Source organism: Silene latifolia, chromosome 11, assembly GCF_048544455.1.
Source record: "Silene latifolia isolate original U9 population chromosome 11, ASM4854445v1, whole genome shotgun sequence".
Taxonomy (NCBI): domain Eukaryota; kingdom Viridiplantae; phylum Streptophyta; class Magnoliopsida; order Caryophyllales; family Caryophyllaceae; genus Silene; species Silene latifolia.
Genome location: NC_133536.1, coordinates 164,962,295 through 164,976,842, shown reverse-complemented (window position 1 = coordinate 164,976,842; position 14,548 = coordinate 164,962,295). Strand labels below are relative to the sequence as shown.

Genomic DNA, 14,548 nt, shown 5'->3' with positions numbered 1-14,548 from the left:
TCCCAACCATGGAATGTAAGGACTTGGTTCTTAAACAAGGTTTCCCTATGTTTGAGAGTAAGCCTCTCATTGTTAAACCATGGACAGAGACTGAATCTATGGCTAAGGAACCAGTAAAGGCCGTCCCAGTTTGGATACGCCTCTGTGGATTAGGGTTGAAGTTCTGGGGTGAAAATTGTCTGGGCAAAATTGCTGGGTTGGTTGGAAAATACATGAGTATGGACGCTCCTACCATCCAGAAAACCAGGCTTGGATTTGCCCGTCTGATGGTGGAGGTTCAAGTGGGTCAGGAGTTTCCTGAAAGGATTTCTTTTAAGGATGAGAAAGGTGTTGAAGTGTTTGTTTCAGTGGAGTATGAGTGGAAGCCTGTAGTTTGTGGGAGTTATAGAGGGATAGGACATACCCAAGAGGAGTGTAAGAAAAAAGCTGCTGCCCCAAAGAAAACAGTGCAAGTTTGGAGACCTGTGAAGAAACCTGCAGTTATCCTGACTTCTACTCATCAGGTAGTGGCTTCTCCTTCTCCAGCTTTTGGGGGGCCTACCTTTCATAACTCAGCTAATCTTCCTCCCCCTGTCAGTCCCATTATCCAGATTGTTAGGCAGGAACACCATGACACTGCACTAGTTAGGCCTAATGTTACTTACCTGGCAGCTACATCTCCAGTTAAGATTGCTGAAACTTCTGTAAGTCAGGGTGATAAAGAGAGGAGTCCTAACCCAATGAGTGAAAATGGATAGTATTGGCTTTTGGAATGTCCGTGGTATGAATAATCCAAATAAACAAATAGATATTAGAAGGTTTTTGCATCAAAATAAAATTGGTTTATTTGGTTTAGTTGAGACTAAAATAAAGGAATCTGATTTCAGTAGGGTTTTGAGTAATTTAGGCCAAATCTGGCATGATATTAATAACTCCTTACATCATCCTGGGGGGAGAGTCTGGATCATTTGGATCCCTCGGTTGTTTTCTGTGACTTTGATTGCAAGTTCTGATCAGCACATTACAGTTGAGGTTCAGGAGGCCAACTCTCATGATTATTTTTGGTATACTGTAGTTTATGGTTCTAATTCGATCTTTGTCATTTAACCGGATGTGGACTCAGCTTAAGAACTTAAAGGATATGTGTACTCTTCCTTGGTGCATTGGTGGTGATTTTAACTCCCTCTTAAACTTCAATGAGAGAGTGGGAAGTGAGGTCCAATGGTCTGAGATCAGAGAGTTCAGAGATTGTGTTGACTACTGTGATGTGACTGATATTAGGGCTCAAGGGTCTTTCTTTACCTGGAACAACAAACAAGATTTTGCAATTCGTGTGTTTTCCAGAATTGATAGATGTCTTATCAATATGGAATGGATGCAATTGTACCCTGACAGCAGAGCTTATTTCATAAATGAAGGGACCTTTGATCATTGTCCTTGCATTTGTTATAGAAGGAATACCACTGTGACTAAGAAATCTCCTTTTAGATACTTCAATATGTGGAGCCTTGATCCTCTTTTTCAAAATATAGTGCAGCATGAGTGGGGTAAACCTGTTACTGGAGTAAGAATGTTCCAGGTTGTAACTAAACTTAGAAATTTGAAGCAACCCCTCAAGGAACTTAACAAGAACAGATTTTATGATATTGAGACTTCCACTGAGCTGGCCAAAAACCATCTGGATACTATTCAGACCCAGATGCATCAGAATCCTCAGGATAGGGCCCTCTTGCAGGCTGAAAAAGAGGCTGCTGAATCTTTCACCCTTCTCAACAATGCCAAGTTCAGTTTTCTCAGGCAGAAAACTAAGTCTGAGTGGCTCAAAAGTGGTGATGATAATACCAGATTCTTCCATAGTCAGATCAAGGCCAGACAAATCCACAACAATGTACTTCAGATAACTGATTCTGTTGGGAATACTCATACTGATCACAAAGCCATTGAACATGCCTTCCTCTCTTACTATCAGAGTCTTCTAGGAACCAGTACTCATACAACGAAGGTTTATAAGCCTACTGTTAGGACTGGGAAGGTCATTGAAGACCATCATATGTCTATTCTGCTGAAACCCATTACTGATGCTGAGATTAAACAATGTATCCATGCTATTCCTTCTTCCAAGAGCCCGGGACCTGATGGGTTTTCTAGTCAATTTTTTAAGGATACTTGGGAAACTGTTGGGCCAGATGTTTGTGCTGCAGTCAAGGATTTTTTTCATACTGGTAAGATCCTGAAACAGATCAACACTACAACCATTACACTTATTCCTAAAGTCTCTCAGCCTAAAACTGTCATGGAATTTCGTCCTATTGCTTGTTGCAATATTATTTATAAGTGCATTGCTAAACTTTTATGCAATAGACTAAGTGAAGTCCTCCCTGATATTGTGAGTGAAAGTCAAGGAGGGTTTGTGAAAGGAAGGAGTATAGTGGAGAATATTCTAATTTGTCAAGACATAGTTAGACTCTACAATAGGAATTCAGCTTCTCCTCGGTGTCTTGTCAAAATTGACTTAAAAAAAGCTTATGATAGTGTTGAATGGGATTTTTTTACAGCAAATGCTTACAGCTTTGAAGTTCCCTGATCAGTTTGTTCATTGGGTTATGTCCTGTGTCACTACCTCTACCTATTCATTATCCTTGAATGGTAACATTTTTGGTTTTTTCCCTGGGAAAAGAGGCCTTAGACAGGGGGATCCTTTGTCCCCTCTCCTGTTCACTCTTTGCATGGAGTACCTTTCAAGGATTTTGGCTGTTGTGGGGCAACAGAGTGACTTCAAATTCCATCCCCTTTGCTCTCATCTGAAATTAAATCACCTCTTATTTGCTGATGATTTACTCTTATTTGCAAAAGGGAATGCTTCTTCTATTATGTGGATTTTAAGAGCATTTGCCACTTTTTCTGCTGCTTCTGGGCTTTAGTTTAACAAGGATAAATCTGCAATTTACTTCAATGGGGTGCATCATAGTACTCAGCAGGATATTCTTCAAGTATCTGGGTTTGTGAAGGGCTCTCTTCCATTCAAATATTTGGGTGTCCCCATCTCCTCAAAAAAATTGACTACCAATGAAGGAAGGAAACTCATTGATAAAATAGTGGCTAGGATAAGAGCTTGGGGAGCAAAGCATTTATCCTACACTGGAAGACTAACTTTAGTCACCTCTGTTCTACAATCCCTTCACTCCTACTGGTCGAGTATTTTTCTCATTCCCAACTGTATAATGAACAAGGTTGATGCTATCTGTAGAAATTTCTTATGGGGTGGTACTGATCTATATCTAAGAGCACCTGCTATCCACTGGGATCAATGCTGCAGGTCTAAACCAGAGGGTGGCTTAGGTATAAAAGCTACGAAAGTATGGAACAAAGCAACTCTAGGGAAGTATGTTTGGTGGATTGCCAATAAGAAAGATCACCTGTGGGTAAAATGGATTAACCATGTTTATATGAAAGGGGCTCATTGGTCTATTTATACTCCCCCAACTGATTACAGCTGGACTTGGAAGAAAATTGCTCACCTCATGGGTACTTTCAGGTCTGCCTATGTTAATGACAAGTGGATTGGTACCATTAAAGACTACAGTGTGCAAGAGGGGTATAGGTGGCTCAGGCCTTCCCTTCCTCAAGCTCACTGGTGGAGGGTTTGTTGGAATAATCTGAACATTCCTAAAACTTCCTTCATTTACTGGGCAATGATTCAGAATAGGCTGTTTACTCGTGATAGAATGATTAGAATGGGGTGTCATCAGGGTCTGAACTGCTACATCTGTGCAGGAGCTGATGAGACCCATCTCCACCTTTTCTTTGACTGCCCGTTTAGTATCAGATGTGTTCAGCTTTTGCAGTCTTACCTTGGTTGTCAATTTGATCCCAGGAAGCTTACTCAGTGGTATAGATGTGGAAGAAGGCTTAGTCTGCTGGTCAGGAAGTACGTTACTAGCTGTCACATTAAACTGGTTCACTCTATTTGGCAGACCAGGAATAGAGCTCGGTTATTTGATCAGGTTATTCACCCAGAAGTTCTAGTCAAGCAAATTTTACGAGATATGTCCATCAGATTTTGGGCCATGAATCAACAGATAGTTCACAGTAGAGATAAGAGTTGGCTTGATACAATAGCATCTCTGAGTCTGTAATATTTTTGGGTACTCTTTTTTGTTCCTGTTTTTGCTCACGTTGTATGTATGACCCCTGGATGATGTAGTTTTTTTGTCAATATTAATATACTTACCTTTTACCAAAAAAAAAAAAAAAAAAAAAAGGAAAGAATGATTACAATCTCAAGCAATCCGGCGTAGAGAACAATCCAAAATCCAAGCAAGAGATTAAAGGAAAGGAGAATAAGTTTACAGTAAAGAGTATGAAGGAAATATTAGAGAGTTCTAAGATGATAAAAACGTACTAATGATCTAATTAGCGAAGGCTTAAATAGGAAAATAAAAGGTTTAACGAAATAAAACTAATCACGGGTCACTAAGCCCGCATAATACCAAAACCCTCTCGATCGAGTGATATAAAACCACTCGATCGAGGTCTTCATCAGCTAATCCTCTCGATCGAGCCAAAATACCTTTTGATCGAGGACATCCAAAAATCAGCATTTCGATCGAGTAACTAAAAGTACTCGATCGATCTCTCGTGTCCTCCAAACCACTCGATCGAACCAAAACACTTCTCGATCGAGTGCTTTTCTTCATATCAGCCTCTCAAGTTGACTATGACTGCTTCGTTGACCACCCTTCATGCACTCCAAGGCATAATTCTCGCTCTAACATTCTCGTATCCTCAATAATGCATGCTAAATAGGACGAAAAGAGTACGGTTTTGTTGGAGCTTGTGTCCTCCACAAATTAGTGTGATAACATTTATAAATCTCTTATAGGTTCACAAGGGTATACTTCGTATTTTATCAGTTGATTAACGATTACTTAATAACGGTTGGCTTGGTAGAAAGTTTGACGTTATTATCATACTGATGGCGGTGATCAACTGGTCCCTAAAAGTCACACCTAAAGGATGTGTTTGAGAGATGTGATTATGGAAATGTAATCACATTGATGCCTTATATGACTAAAAGGTTAGTTCATGAATTTGACTAAACAGTTAGTCAATGTGTTGATGAGACGATTATTTAATTTAATTAAATAATATTAGTTGAGACGAATTAACTGTCATTTCGTAAATTGAATATAATATGTTATATTTAATAAATATATATAATGTTAGCTTAAACGAATTAAGATGTTAATTCGTAATTAAATGTAACCAGTTATATTTAATTAGCAAATTATAAATATGCGATATTTATTGTTAAAGTATATATTATACATGATTGTCATTATAAATTATTACAGTCCAGTATTAATAAATCGACTTCAAGCTGTTGTATGTAGACTTATTTATACGAAATAAAATAAATGACAATTTATAAAATTAATATACTTTATATACATTTTGTAAACTACCAAAATAAGAAGATTTAATCTCCTTATTTTTGGTAGGTGGAAAAACAGAAAATGAGAAAATAATCTCTCTTATTTTCAGGTGGATGGGCCGAAAAAGAGGAAAGAAATATCTACCCTATTTTGCTCTTTTACACGATTTTAAGAGAGCTAGGGGAGATCATTTTCTAACCTAATTCACTCATCACACAAGAAAGAAAAACCCTAAAAATTAATCATCGAATTTTGGGGATCTATTCTAGCAAGAACAAAGGCATATCTCATATCATCTTGGGTGCAACTGATAGGAGAATATCATTGCGATATTGTTCTTAGGCCGATTTTGCTAGGACCGAAGGTTGATTTCATAATCTCTCTATTTTGTTTATGTTAATTTCATTTATGACTAGTTTTCATATTTATAATTTCGTTATAATCCTTATAATGTTAATGGAAGTATACCGATATTTTCTATAAGTGGTATCAGAGCCAAGGCCACGAAATTATTTTTGATGATTTTCATGAATGAATTTGAACAAAAAATGTAGAATAAAAAAAAAGAAAAAAAACGGCCGTAGGGTTTTTTATTTTTATTTTTTTGGCCGAGAGTTTTCTGTTTTTTTTTTTATCTTTTGTTTCCATTTTGATTTTTCATATTGTTGTTTTAATTAGTTAAGGTGATAATATGATAATTTGTAGATGTTTTGATTTAATGAAAATTAAATTAAAATGAAAAATGGGAATTGGTTTTATTGGTTGTTCAATTGTTTTTGCTATATGGTTTTTGGCAAACAAGTTAATTTAACATTTAAATCAATTGTGATGATCGGTTTTATCATGATTTAGATGTTCCTTTTAATAGGTTAAATTGGATCATCAAGTTTGAATATATGTTTAAATTAAAAAGATGTTTATGCCAATCTTGTTCTAATATAGCAACTATAAACAAATTGTTCATCTTTATGTTTTTTTTTGTTTTGATAAAATAAAAAAAAAATTGGGCTGTTTGGTTTTAATTCAGCCGGAAAAAACAAAATTTTGGTGTTTTTGCTGAAATGCCGAGAAAAAAAAGGGAAATCTGTTTTGTTTTTTTTAGATTTGCCGATTTTAAAAAAATATATATTTCTGTTTTTTTGTTTCGTTTTTTAAGGAATTGCCGAGAAAAAAAATTCTTCCTGTTTTGATTTTATTGTTTGCTGATAACAAAAAGCAAAAAAAAAAAAAAAATTTTGGACATAAAAGCCGTGTGCAGCCGAGAAGATAAAAAAAAACATATAATTTCTGTTTTTATTTATTTATTTTGGCCAATGTTAATTATTATACATCATTTCTATATTTTGTATAATAGTTTGTTGTGAAAAAGTTCACATATTAAAGATACCTAATTATTTTAAAGAGGTTTAAAATAATGTTGAATAATTCATATTACAAGTTTAATGTGAATTAAGATTAAAATTAATATGAGTAATTGAGGAATTGTCACTTAACTTGATCATTTAATAGGTGGTTTGGATAAATTAATCTACATAATTAAGGAATTGTGTCATGAATGTTTAATTTATATAGTTGATGCATTTTTATTTTAGTTGAATGAATCGTTGAATGGTTTAATTCACGTATTTTTGCAATCGGTTGTAATTTGTAATACCTAGTGTGGCCTTAGTTAAATTATGTTTTCGTAATGATGGAAACATAATTTTAATGTAATTTGAGATCTCGAATCTTCTTTTATTTTCTTTAAGTATTATGTTTTGAAATTAGAATGTAAATAGGTTTATTTTGTAATTTTAATTGTAATTTTAAAGAAGACTAAAGATGGAGATTGGAGCTCACTCCCGCTACATGGACCAAGATGGAACATCAAGACAAGCTTCTCGGGTCCAAGGATGGATTCCAAAATTGTATTTTATGTTCATTTTGGTAGATAGGCCACACTAGGACTTTATTTTTGTTTTACGTTTTACCGTTCTTATTGCTTTTGATTCACATGATAGTTAGTGCATCATATTCCGCCTAAACCAAACCACCTACTAAAATGCATGAAAATTGACTCATATAGATTGTATGTTAGTTTTCATAGACATACAGATGTCACACATATTTTTTAAGCTATCACCTTAGTTTATTCATTCACGCATGCTAGATATTAGTTCACTTAAAATGAATTAAAATAAAGTTGATGGGATCTTCCTCTAAAACGGAAATTGAGACTAGTCTTTATAAGGGCAAACAACTATGAATCCCTTCTTCGTCGGTAGGCATATAGGACCTTACTCTCCATATGACCCCTTCTACGTTGGGTAAGTAGTTTGTGTTGACTTAGTTTACCTCAACATTATAATCCGAAGAGTTTCTCGTGATTATGATGGACTAAAGATAGAATTTACAGAAATTTATCGACCAAGAATTCTAATGATAGAATTAGCCAAAAGGTTGGCTTATCAATTTCTGAGATAATTGAGTCTTGGAATCATTTATATAATTCTTGAGGGAGGTCAATTGTATAAATGCTTGAGTTTTCGCTTATAACAGTTTTGCATTAAGACTTAAAATCATAACGATGCATATGCTTATTATTTTTATTCTTCTTTTCGCAGTGTAGAATACGTTTATTTTGATAATATTGTTACAACAAATGGCTGGAAATAACGAAATCCCAATGCCAAGTGCCACACTTGGACGCGAGTCTGCCGAAAGCTTTCATGGACCACATGAATCGGTTCACACGTCGAAAAATGACGGGTCCAACTTTGCGGACTGGGAGGCATCATTGCGGAATGCTGCCATTGCTCACGGTAAGCTCAAGTACTTAACTGAGCCAATACCGGTAAACCCAGGCCCCAATGCAGGAGTTAACGAGTCACTTGCATATAGTGACTTCGTCATGGAAGCGGGTGCGATAAAGAACGTACTCATCTTTGCAATGGAAACCAATTTGCAGAGACGCTTCATTGCCCAAGGTGCAAACAAGATTTTCACCACGCTCACTAACGAGTTCTCAAAAGCACCGAGAATCGTTACTTATGAGCATACCTGTCGCTTCTTTGATGCGAAACTCCAGAAGGGCCAACCGGTTAGCCCACACATTCTTAACATGATTGAGAATGTCGAGAAATTGGAGGCACTTGATTGCAAAATCAGTGAGAGCATAGTCATTGACCGTATGCTTCATTCACTTCATGATTGTTTTGCCCTTTTTAGGGCAAATTACTACATGAATGACATGAAGAAAAGTCCTCATGAGCTACACTCACTTCTCGTACAGACTGAGAAGGATATGAAATTGAGTGGGAGCATGAAGCAAGATGTTCTCATGATTTCCAACAAGAATAAGGGTAAGGGCAAAGCTCCAGGCGACCTAACTTTAGGTAAGCCAAAGTTTAAGAAGCCAGGAAACGGTAAGAGTGGGCCTGGTGAGACTAGTGGCTCACAAGGCATGGCAAAGAGCAAGGGCGGTGACATTGAGTGCCACCATTGTCACAAGACTGGACATTGGAGGCGGAACTGTCCCGTTTACCGTGAGGACATAAAAGCAGGCCGCGTCACTCCTGTTGGTATGTCATCTTATATTCATATGATTGAGATTAACCATGCAAGTTTCGGAACTTGGGTACTAGATACTGGTTGTGGTTCTCATCTGTGTAATCATTTGCAGGGCCTAAGAAACATCACACCTCTCGGAAAGGGTGATGTGGACCTGCGAGTCGGGAATGGAGCTAGAGTTGCTGCAGTCTCGAAGGGAACATACGTAATCCAACTCCCTAGTGGTTTTGAGTTATTTTTATATAACTGTTACTATGTACCCAGTTTATCTAAGAACATTATTTCCGTTTCTGTACTCGATAAAAACGGTTTTGCATTTTCAATAAAGGATAATAGCTGTATTTTCTCTTTCAATGAAATGATTTATGGCAAAGCAGTTTCCATAAATGGAATTTACATCTTAGATCAAACTACAGATATATTGCACGTGAATAATAAGAAGTTAAAGGTTGGTGACAAGGATCAAACCTATCTATGGCATTGTCGAATGAGACACATAAATGAAAAATGTGTAAAGAAACTCGTCGAGAATGGGACTATTCCCGCATTCGATTTTTCTACATATGGCACGTGTGAATCATGTCTCATTGGCAAAATGACTCGAATTTCCTTCAAAGGTGTTGGAATGCGCGCTAGTGACCTATTAGGACTCATACATACTGACGTATGTGGACCTATGTCAATTACCGCTAGAGATGGCTATAGATATTTTATCACTTTCACGGACGATTTGAGTAGATACGGATATGTCTACTTAATGAAGCATAAAAGTGAGTCCTTTGAGAAATTCAAGGAATACGAGAATAAGGTTGAGAACCAACTGGGTAGAAAGGTTAAAGCACTCCGTTCAGATCGGGGTGGCGAATATCTTTCAAATGAGTTTAATCAACACCTCAAAGACTGTGGAATCGTTTTACAGTTAACTCCACCTGGAACACCTCAATTAAATAGTCCGAACGGAGAAATAGAGCATTACTTGTCATGGTTCGATCCATGATGAGTCACACGGTAGTACCTGATTCATTATGGGGTTTTGCTCTTTTGTCAGCTGCTCTTATACTTAACCGAAGTCCGACTAAAGCTGTCTACAAGACTCCATATGAAATGTGGAAGGGAACGGTCCCTAACTTGTCCTTTATTCGGGTTTGGGGCTGCGAGGCTTATGTCAAGTGGAGACACGAGGATAAGCTCGGCCCGCGATCGGTCAAGACATACTTTATTGGTTATCCAAAAGGAATGTTTGGTCATTACTTCTATTCGCCTACCGAACAACGAGTTTTTGTTGCGGCTAGTGCAAAGTTCTTAGAGAAAGAATTTCTCGAGAACAAGACAAGTAATAGAACCTTCGAGCTGTCGGAGATTCCAGAACCAACAACCGAGGAACAGATGGAGGAAGTTGTTCCTCCAACTGATGATACGGTTAATATTCCTGAGGAACCTAGGAGGTCGGGTAGAGTCTCTAATCCTCCAGACAGATACACTGGTATGGTCGAGGAGAGTGACGTTTTACTCCTATAGAGTAATGAACCCGCTACCTATAAAGGTGCCATGACCTGTTCCGACTCAAAGCTTTGGCTTGAAGCCATGCAATCCGAGATGGACTCCATGTATGAGAATGACGTATGGAATCTAGTTGATTTACCTAATAAGGTAAAACCTCTACAGTGCCAATGACTTTACAAAATAAAGCGTTCTGTAAACGGGCAACCAGATACCTACAAGGCACGACTAGTGGCAAAAGGTTTCACTCAAGTGCACGGATTGCATTATAATGAAATTTTTGCACCCGTAGTTATGCTGCGTTCCATTCGGATTATCTTAGCGATTGCCACTTTTCATGACTATGAAATTTGGCAAATGGATGTGAAAACCGCCTTCTCAAACGGTTATTTTGAGGAGGAGTTGTACATGGTGCAACCCGAAGGTTTCATAGATCCTGAAAATCCTAAGAAAGTATGCAAGCTTAAGCTTTCCATTTATGGACTTAAGCAAGCTTCTCGGAGTTGGAATCATCGTTTCGACCAGGTGATAAAAGAGTATGGTTTTACTCGATCGGTCCAGGAACCATGCTTATATATCAAGTCGAGTGGGAGCAAGATTGTTTTCTTGATAATGTATGTCGATGACATACTCTTGATTGGGAATGACATTCCTCTCTTATCTTGGGTTAAAGGATGGTTGAAGAACCATTTCCAGATGAAAGATCTGGGTGAGGCACAACGCATATTGGGAATCCGTATCTACCGAGATAGATCATGACGGGCGTTATCACTTAGTCAGGAGTCTTATTTGGATAAGATTCTTGAAAGGTTCAACATGACCAACTCCAAGAAGGGGAACCTTCCAATGACGTCTGGGATGCAATTGAGCAAGTCTCAGTCACCCACGACGTCTGAAGGGATTGAGCGCATGAGTCGTGTTCCTTATGCATCTGCAATAGGATCAATCATGTATGCCATGATATGCACACATCCAGACATGGCATATGCATTGAGTATGACGAGTCGGTACCAAAAGAATCCAGGTGAAACACACTGGATAGCTGTTAAAAACATCCTTAAGTACCTACGGAGGACTAAGGATAGGGTATTGACTTATGAAGGAGATACTAAGCTATGCGCAATCGGTTACGCAGATGCTAGCTTCCAAACGGATCGAGATGATTCAAAATCTCAGTCCGGGTTCGTCTTCACTCTTAATGGTGCTGCGGTCAGCTGGAAGAGTTCCAAACAGGATGTTGTAGCAGATTCTACTACTGAATCCGAGTACTATGTCGTTTCGGAAGCAGCAAAGGAAGCTATATGGATGCGTCAATTCTTACAAGGACTTACGATAGTTCCTAGTTCGAATAACCCGATCACCATCTATTACGACAATAGAGGTGCCATCTTGCAGGCTAAGGAGCCAAAGTCTAGCAACAAATCTAGACATGTACATCGGAAAGCTCACCTGATCCGTGATTACGTGGAGCAAGAAGAGATAGTGATTGACAAGATAGCTTCGGATGAAAACATCGCGAATCCTCTCACTAAACCGTTGAATTATGATAAGCATGAAGGGCACGTTATTTCCATGGGAATTTAGCGTGTTCCTGAGTTGTAGTAGTTGATTATGGATTTGATACATTATCTTTTTCATATACTATTTATAACTTCATCGTTTATTTCATATTTTGTTTTTCATGTGGATTGTACTGACAACATTGAACGCCACAAAGTGAACTGAATTACATTATATTTGTTTTGGTCTGTAATCGCCCATATGAGCTGATAACTCTGGCTATTATATCGTGCAGTCGATTGATGGTGGGTTCAACGAGCCATAAGTCAATCAGTTGGCTGATCGATCACAAATACGGGTTATAACGATACCTCGTAGGACAATTTTTGTGACAACGTAATGGACTCCTAAATGTTTAAAAACATTCAGTGCCAGGTCGTTGATTGGACGTCCATTGTGTTCCTAGAGTCGATTCTTTTGACTATCGACTGTCTCTTGAGATTAAGGCAGTTTTTGGGTGACTTTGGTTTCTTTCTCATGGTCTGCCGTAACGGGAGACTAAGTAGATTTTTTCTGGGTCATTTCATACTGTGCTTACATCTGCCAGGATTCGAGTTGAAGAAAATATCCAACCTTTATCAGGTTTAGTTATTTCTCAGGGCCACTCGAGGAGTTGTAACTGAAATGCATGGCCATGCTCGAATGATGATTCGTTTATCAGTTAAGTTACTCTCTAGTCGGGGAAACCACTCTTGATATTGATCACTTGTAAAATCGACCTTTGTGAATACGGATTTTGCAAATTGTTTTACATTGAGTGGGAGAAATTTTAGGATATAAGAATCGGTTATCGCACATAGACTTGTGAGGACAAGTGGGAGTTTGTTGGAGCTTGTGTCCTCCACAAATTAGTGTGATAACATTTATAAATCTCTTATAGGTTCACAAGGGTATACTTCGTATTTTATCAGTTGATTAACGATTACTTAATAACGGTTGGCTTGCTAGAAAGTTTGACGTTATTATCATACTGATGGCGGTGATCAACTGGTCCCTAAAAGTCACACCTAAAGGATGTGTTTGAGAGATGTGATTATGGAAATTTAATCACATTGATGCCTTATATGACTAAAAGGTTAGTTCATGTATTTGACTAAACAGTTAGTCAATGTTTTGATGAGACGATTATTTAATTTAATTAAATAATATTAGCTGAGACGAATTAACTGTCAATTCGTAAATTGAATATAATATGTTATATTTAATAAATGTATATAATTTTAGCTTAAACGAATTAAGATGTTAATTCGTAATTAAATGTAACCAGTTATATTTAATTACAAATTATAAATATGCGATATTTATTGTTAAAGTATATATTATACATGATTGTCATTATAAATTATTATAGACCGGTATTAATAAATCGACTGCAAGCTGTTGTATGTAGACTTATTTACACGGAATAAAATAAATGGCAATTTATAAAATTAATACACTTTATATACATTTTGTAAACTACCAAGAAGATTTAATCTCCTTATTTTTGGTAGGTGGAAAAACCGAAAATGAGAAAATAATCTCTCTTATTTTCGGTTGGATGGGCCGAAAAAGAGGAAAGAAATATCTACCCTATTTTGCTCTTTTACACGGTTTTAAGAGAGCTAGGGGAGATCATTTTCTAACCTAATTTTTTAACCTAATTCACTCATCACACAAGAAAGAAAAACCCTAAAAATTAATCATCGAATTTTGGGGATCTATTCTAGCAAGAACAAAGGCATATCTCATATCATCTTGGGTACAACTGATAGGAGAATATCATTGCGATATTGTTCTTAGGCCGATTTTGCTAGGACCGAAGGTTGATTTCATAATCTCTCTATTTTGTTTATGTTAATTTCATTTATGACTAGTTTTCATATTTATAATTTCGTTATAATCCTTATAATGTTAATGGAAGTATACCGATATTTCCTATAGGTTTCACCACTTTCAGGTTCGTTTCTGCAATTCAGACAAAACAAACCAAAGTAGCCAATTCGGGGCATATTGCAATACATAACGCTATAAAAATGCATAGAAGTACGTGCAAAATAAGACTAAAAAGGCTATATAAAATGCACGTATCAAATCTCCCCAAACCGAACCTTTACTCGTCCTCGAGTAAACTAAATGCAAACTAATGGAACGGAAATGAAAGCTCAGAGCTAGCTATAACTTGTCTAGTTGAACCAATTTAATGCAACAGAAATAAACAGTCATAGCTACAACGGTCAATACGCAAACGATTTATAAGATGTCCATAAATAAAGCTGACCTATCGACCTTGCAAGACCAACAAAATAAGACTCTCACGTGGTCACTCTTCTCTCATGAAGCAAAGGGTAAATTATATATGTATAAGAGAGAAAGTGAAACAGTCACTCACCTAAACTGCGACCTACATAACATGCATGCAACAAAAATGATAGACGATTCAAGTACTACGCATACACTCCAACCAACAATGTCCGTCACAGCCGAAGGCTTAAAAATAATATGGGAAAGTGAGGTTCAGGTAAGAAAGGCAAAACAAATTATGG

The 14,548-nt window shown here is 37.1% G+C and overlaps 1 protein-coding gene across 1 annotated transcript; it reads left to right on the top strand.

Moving 5' to 3' along the window:
- Nucleotides 1–3,200: 3,200 nt before the first annotated feature.
- On the top strand, nucleotides 3,201–4,115 carry LOC141614293 (uncharacterized). The gene has a single exon (XM_074433052.1). The coding sequence runs from the start codon at nucleotides 3,201–3,203 to the stop codon at nucleotides 4,113–4,115; it is 915 nt and encodes a 304-aa protein (XP_074289153.1).
- The last annotated feature ends 10,433 nt before the right edge of the window (nucleotides 4,116–14,548 follow it).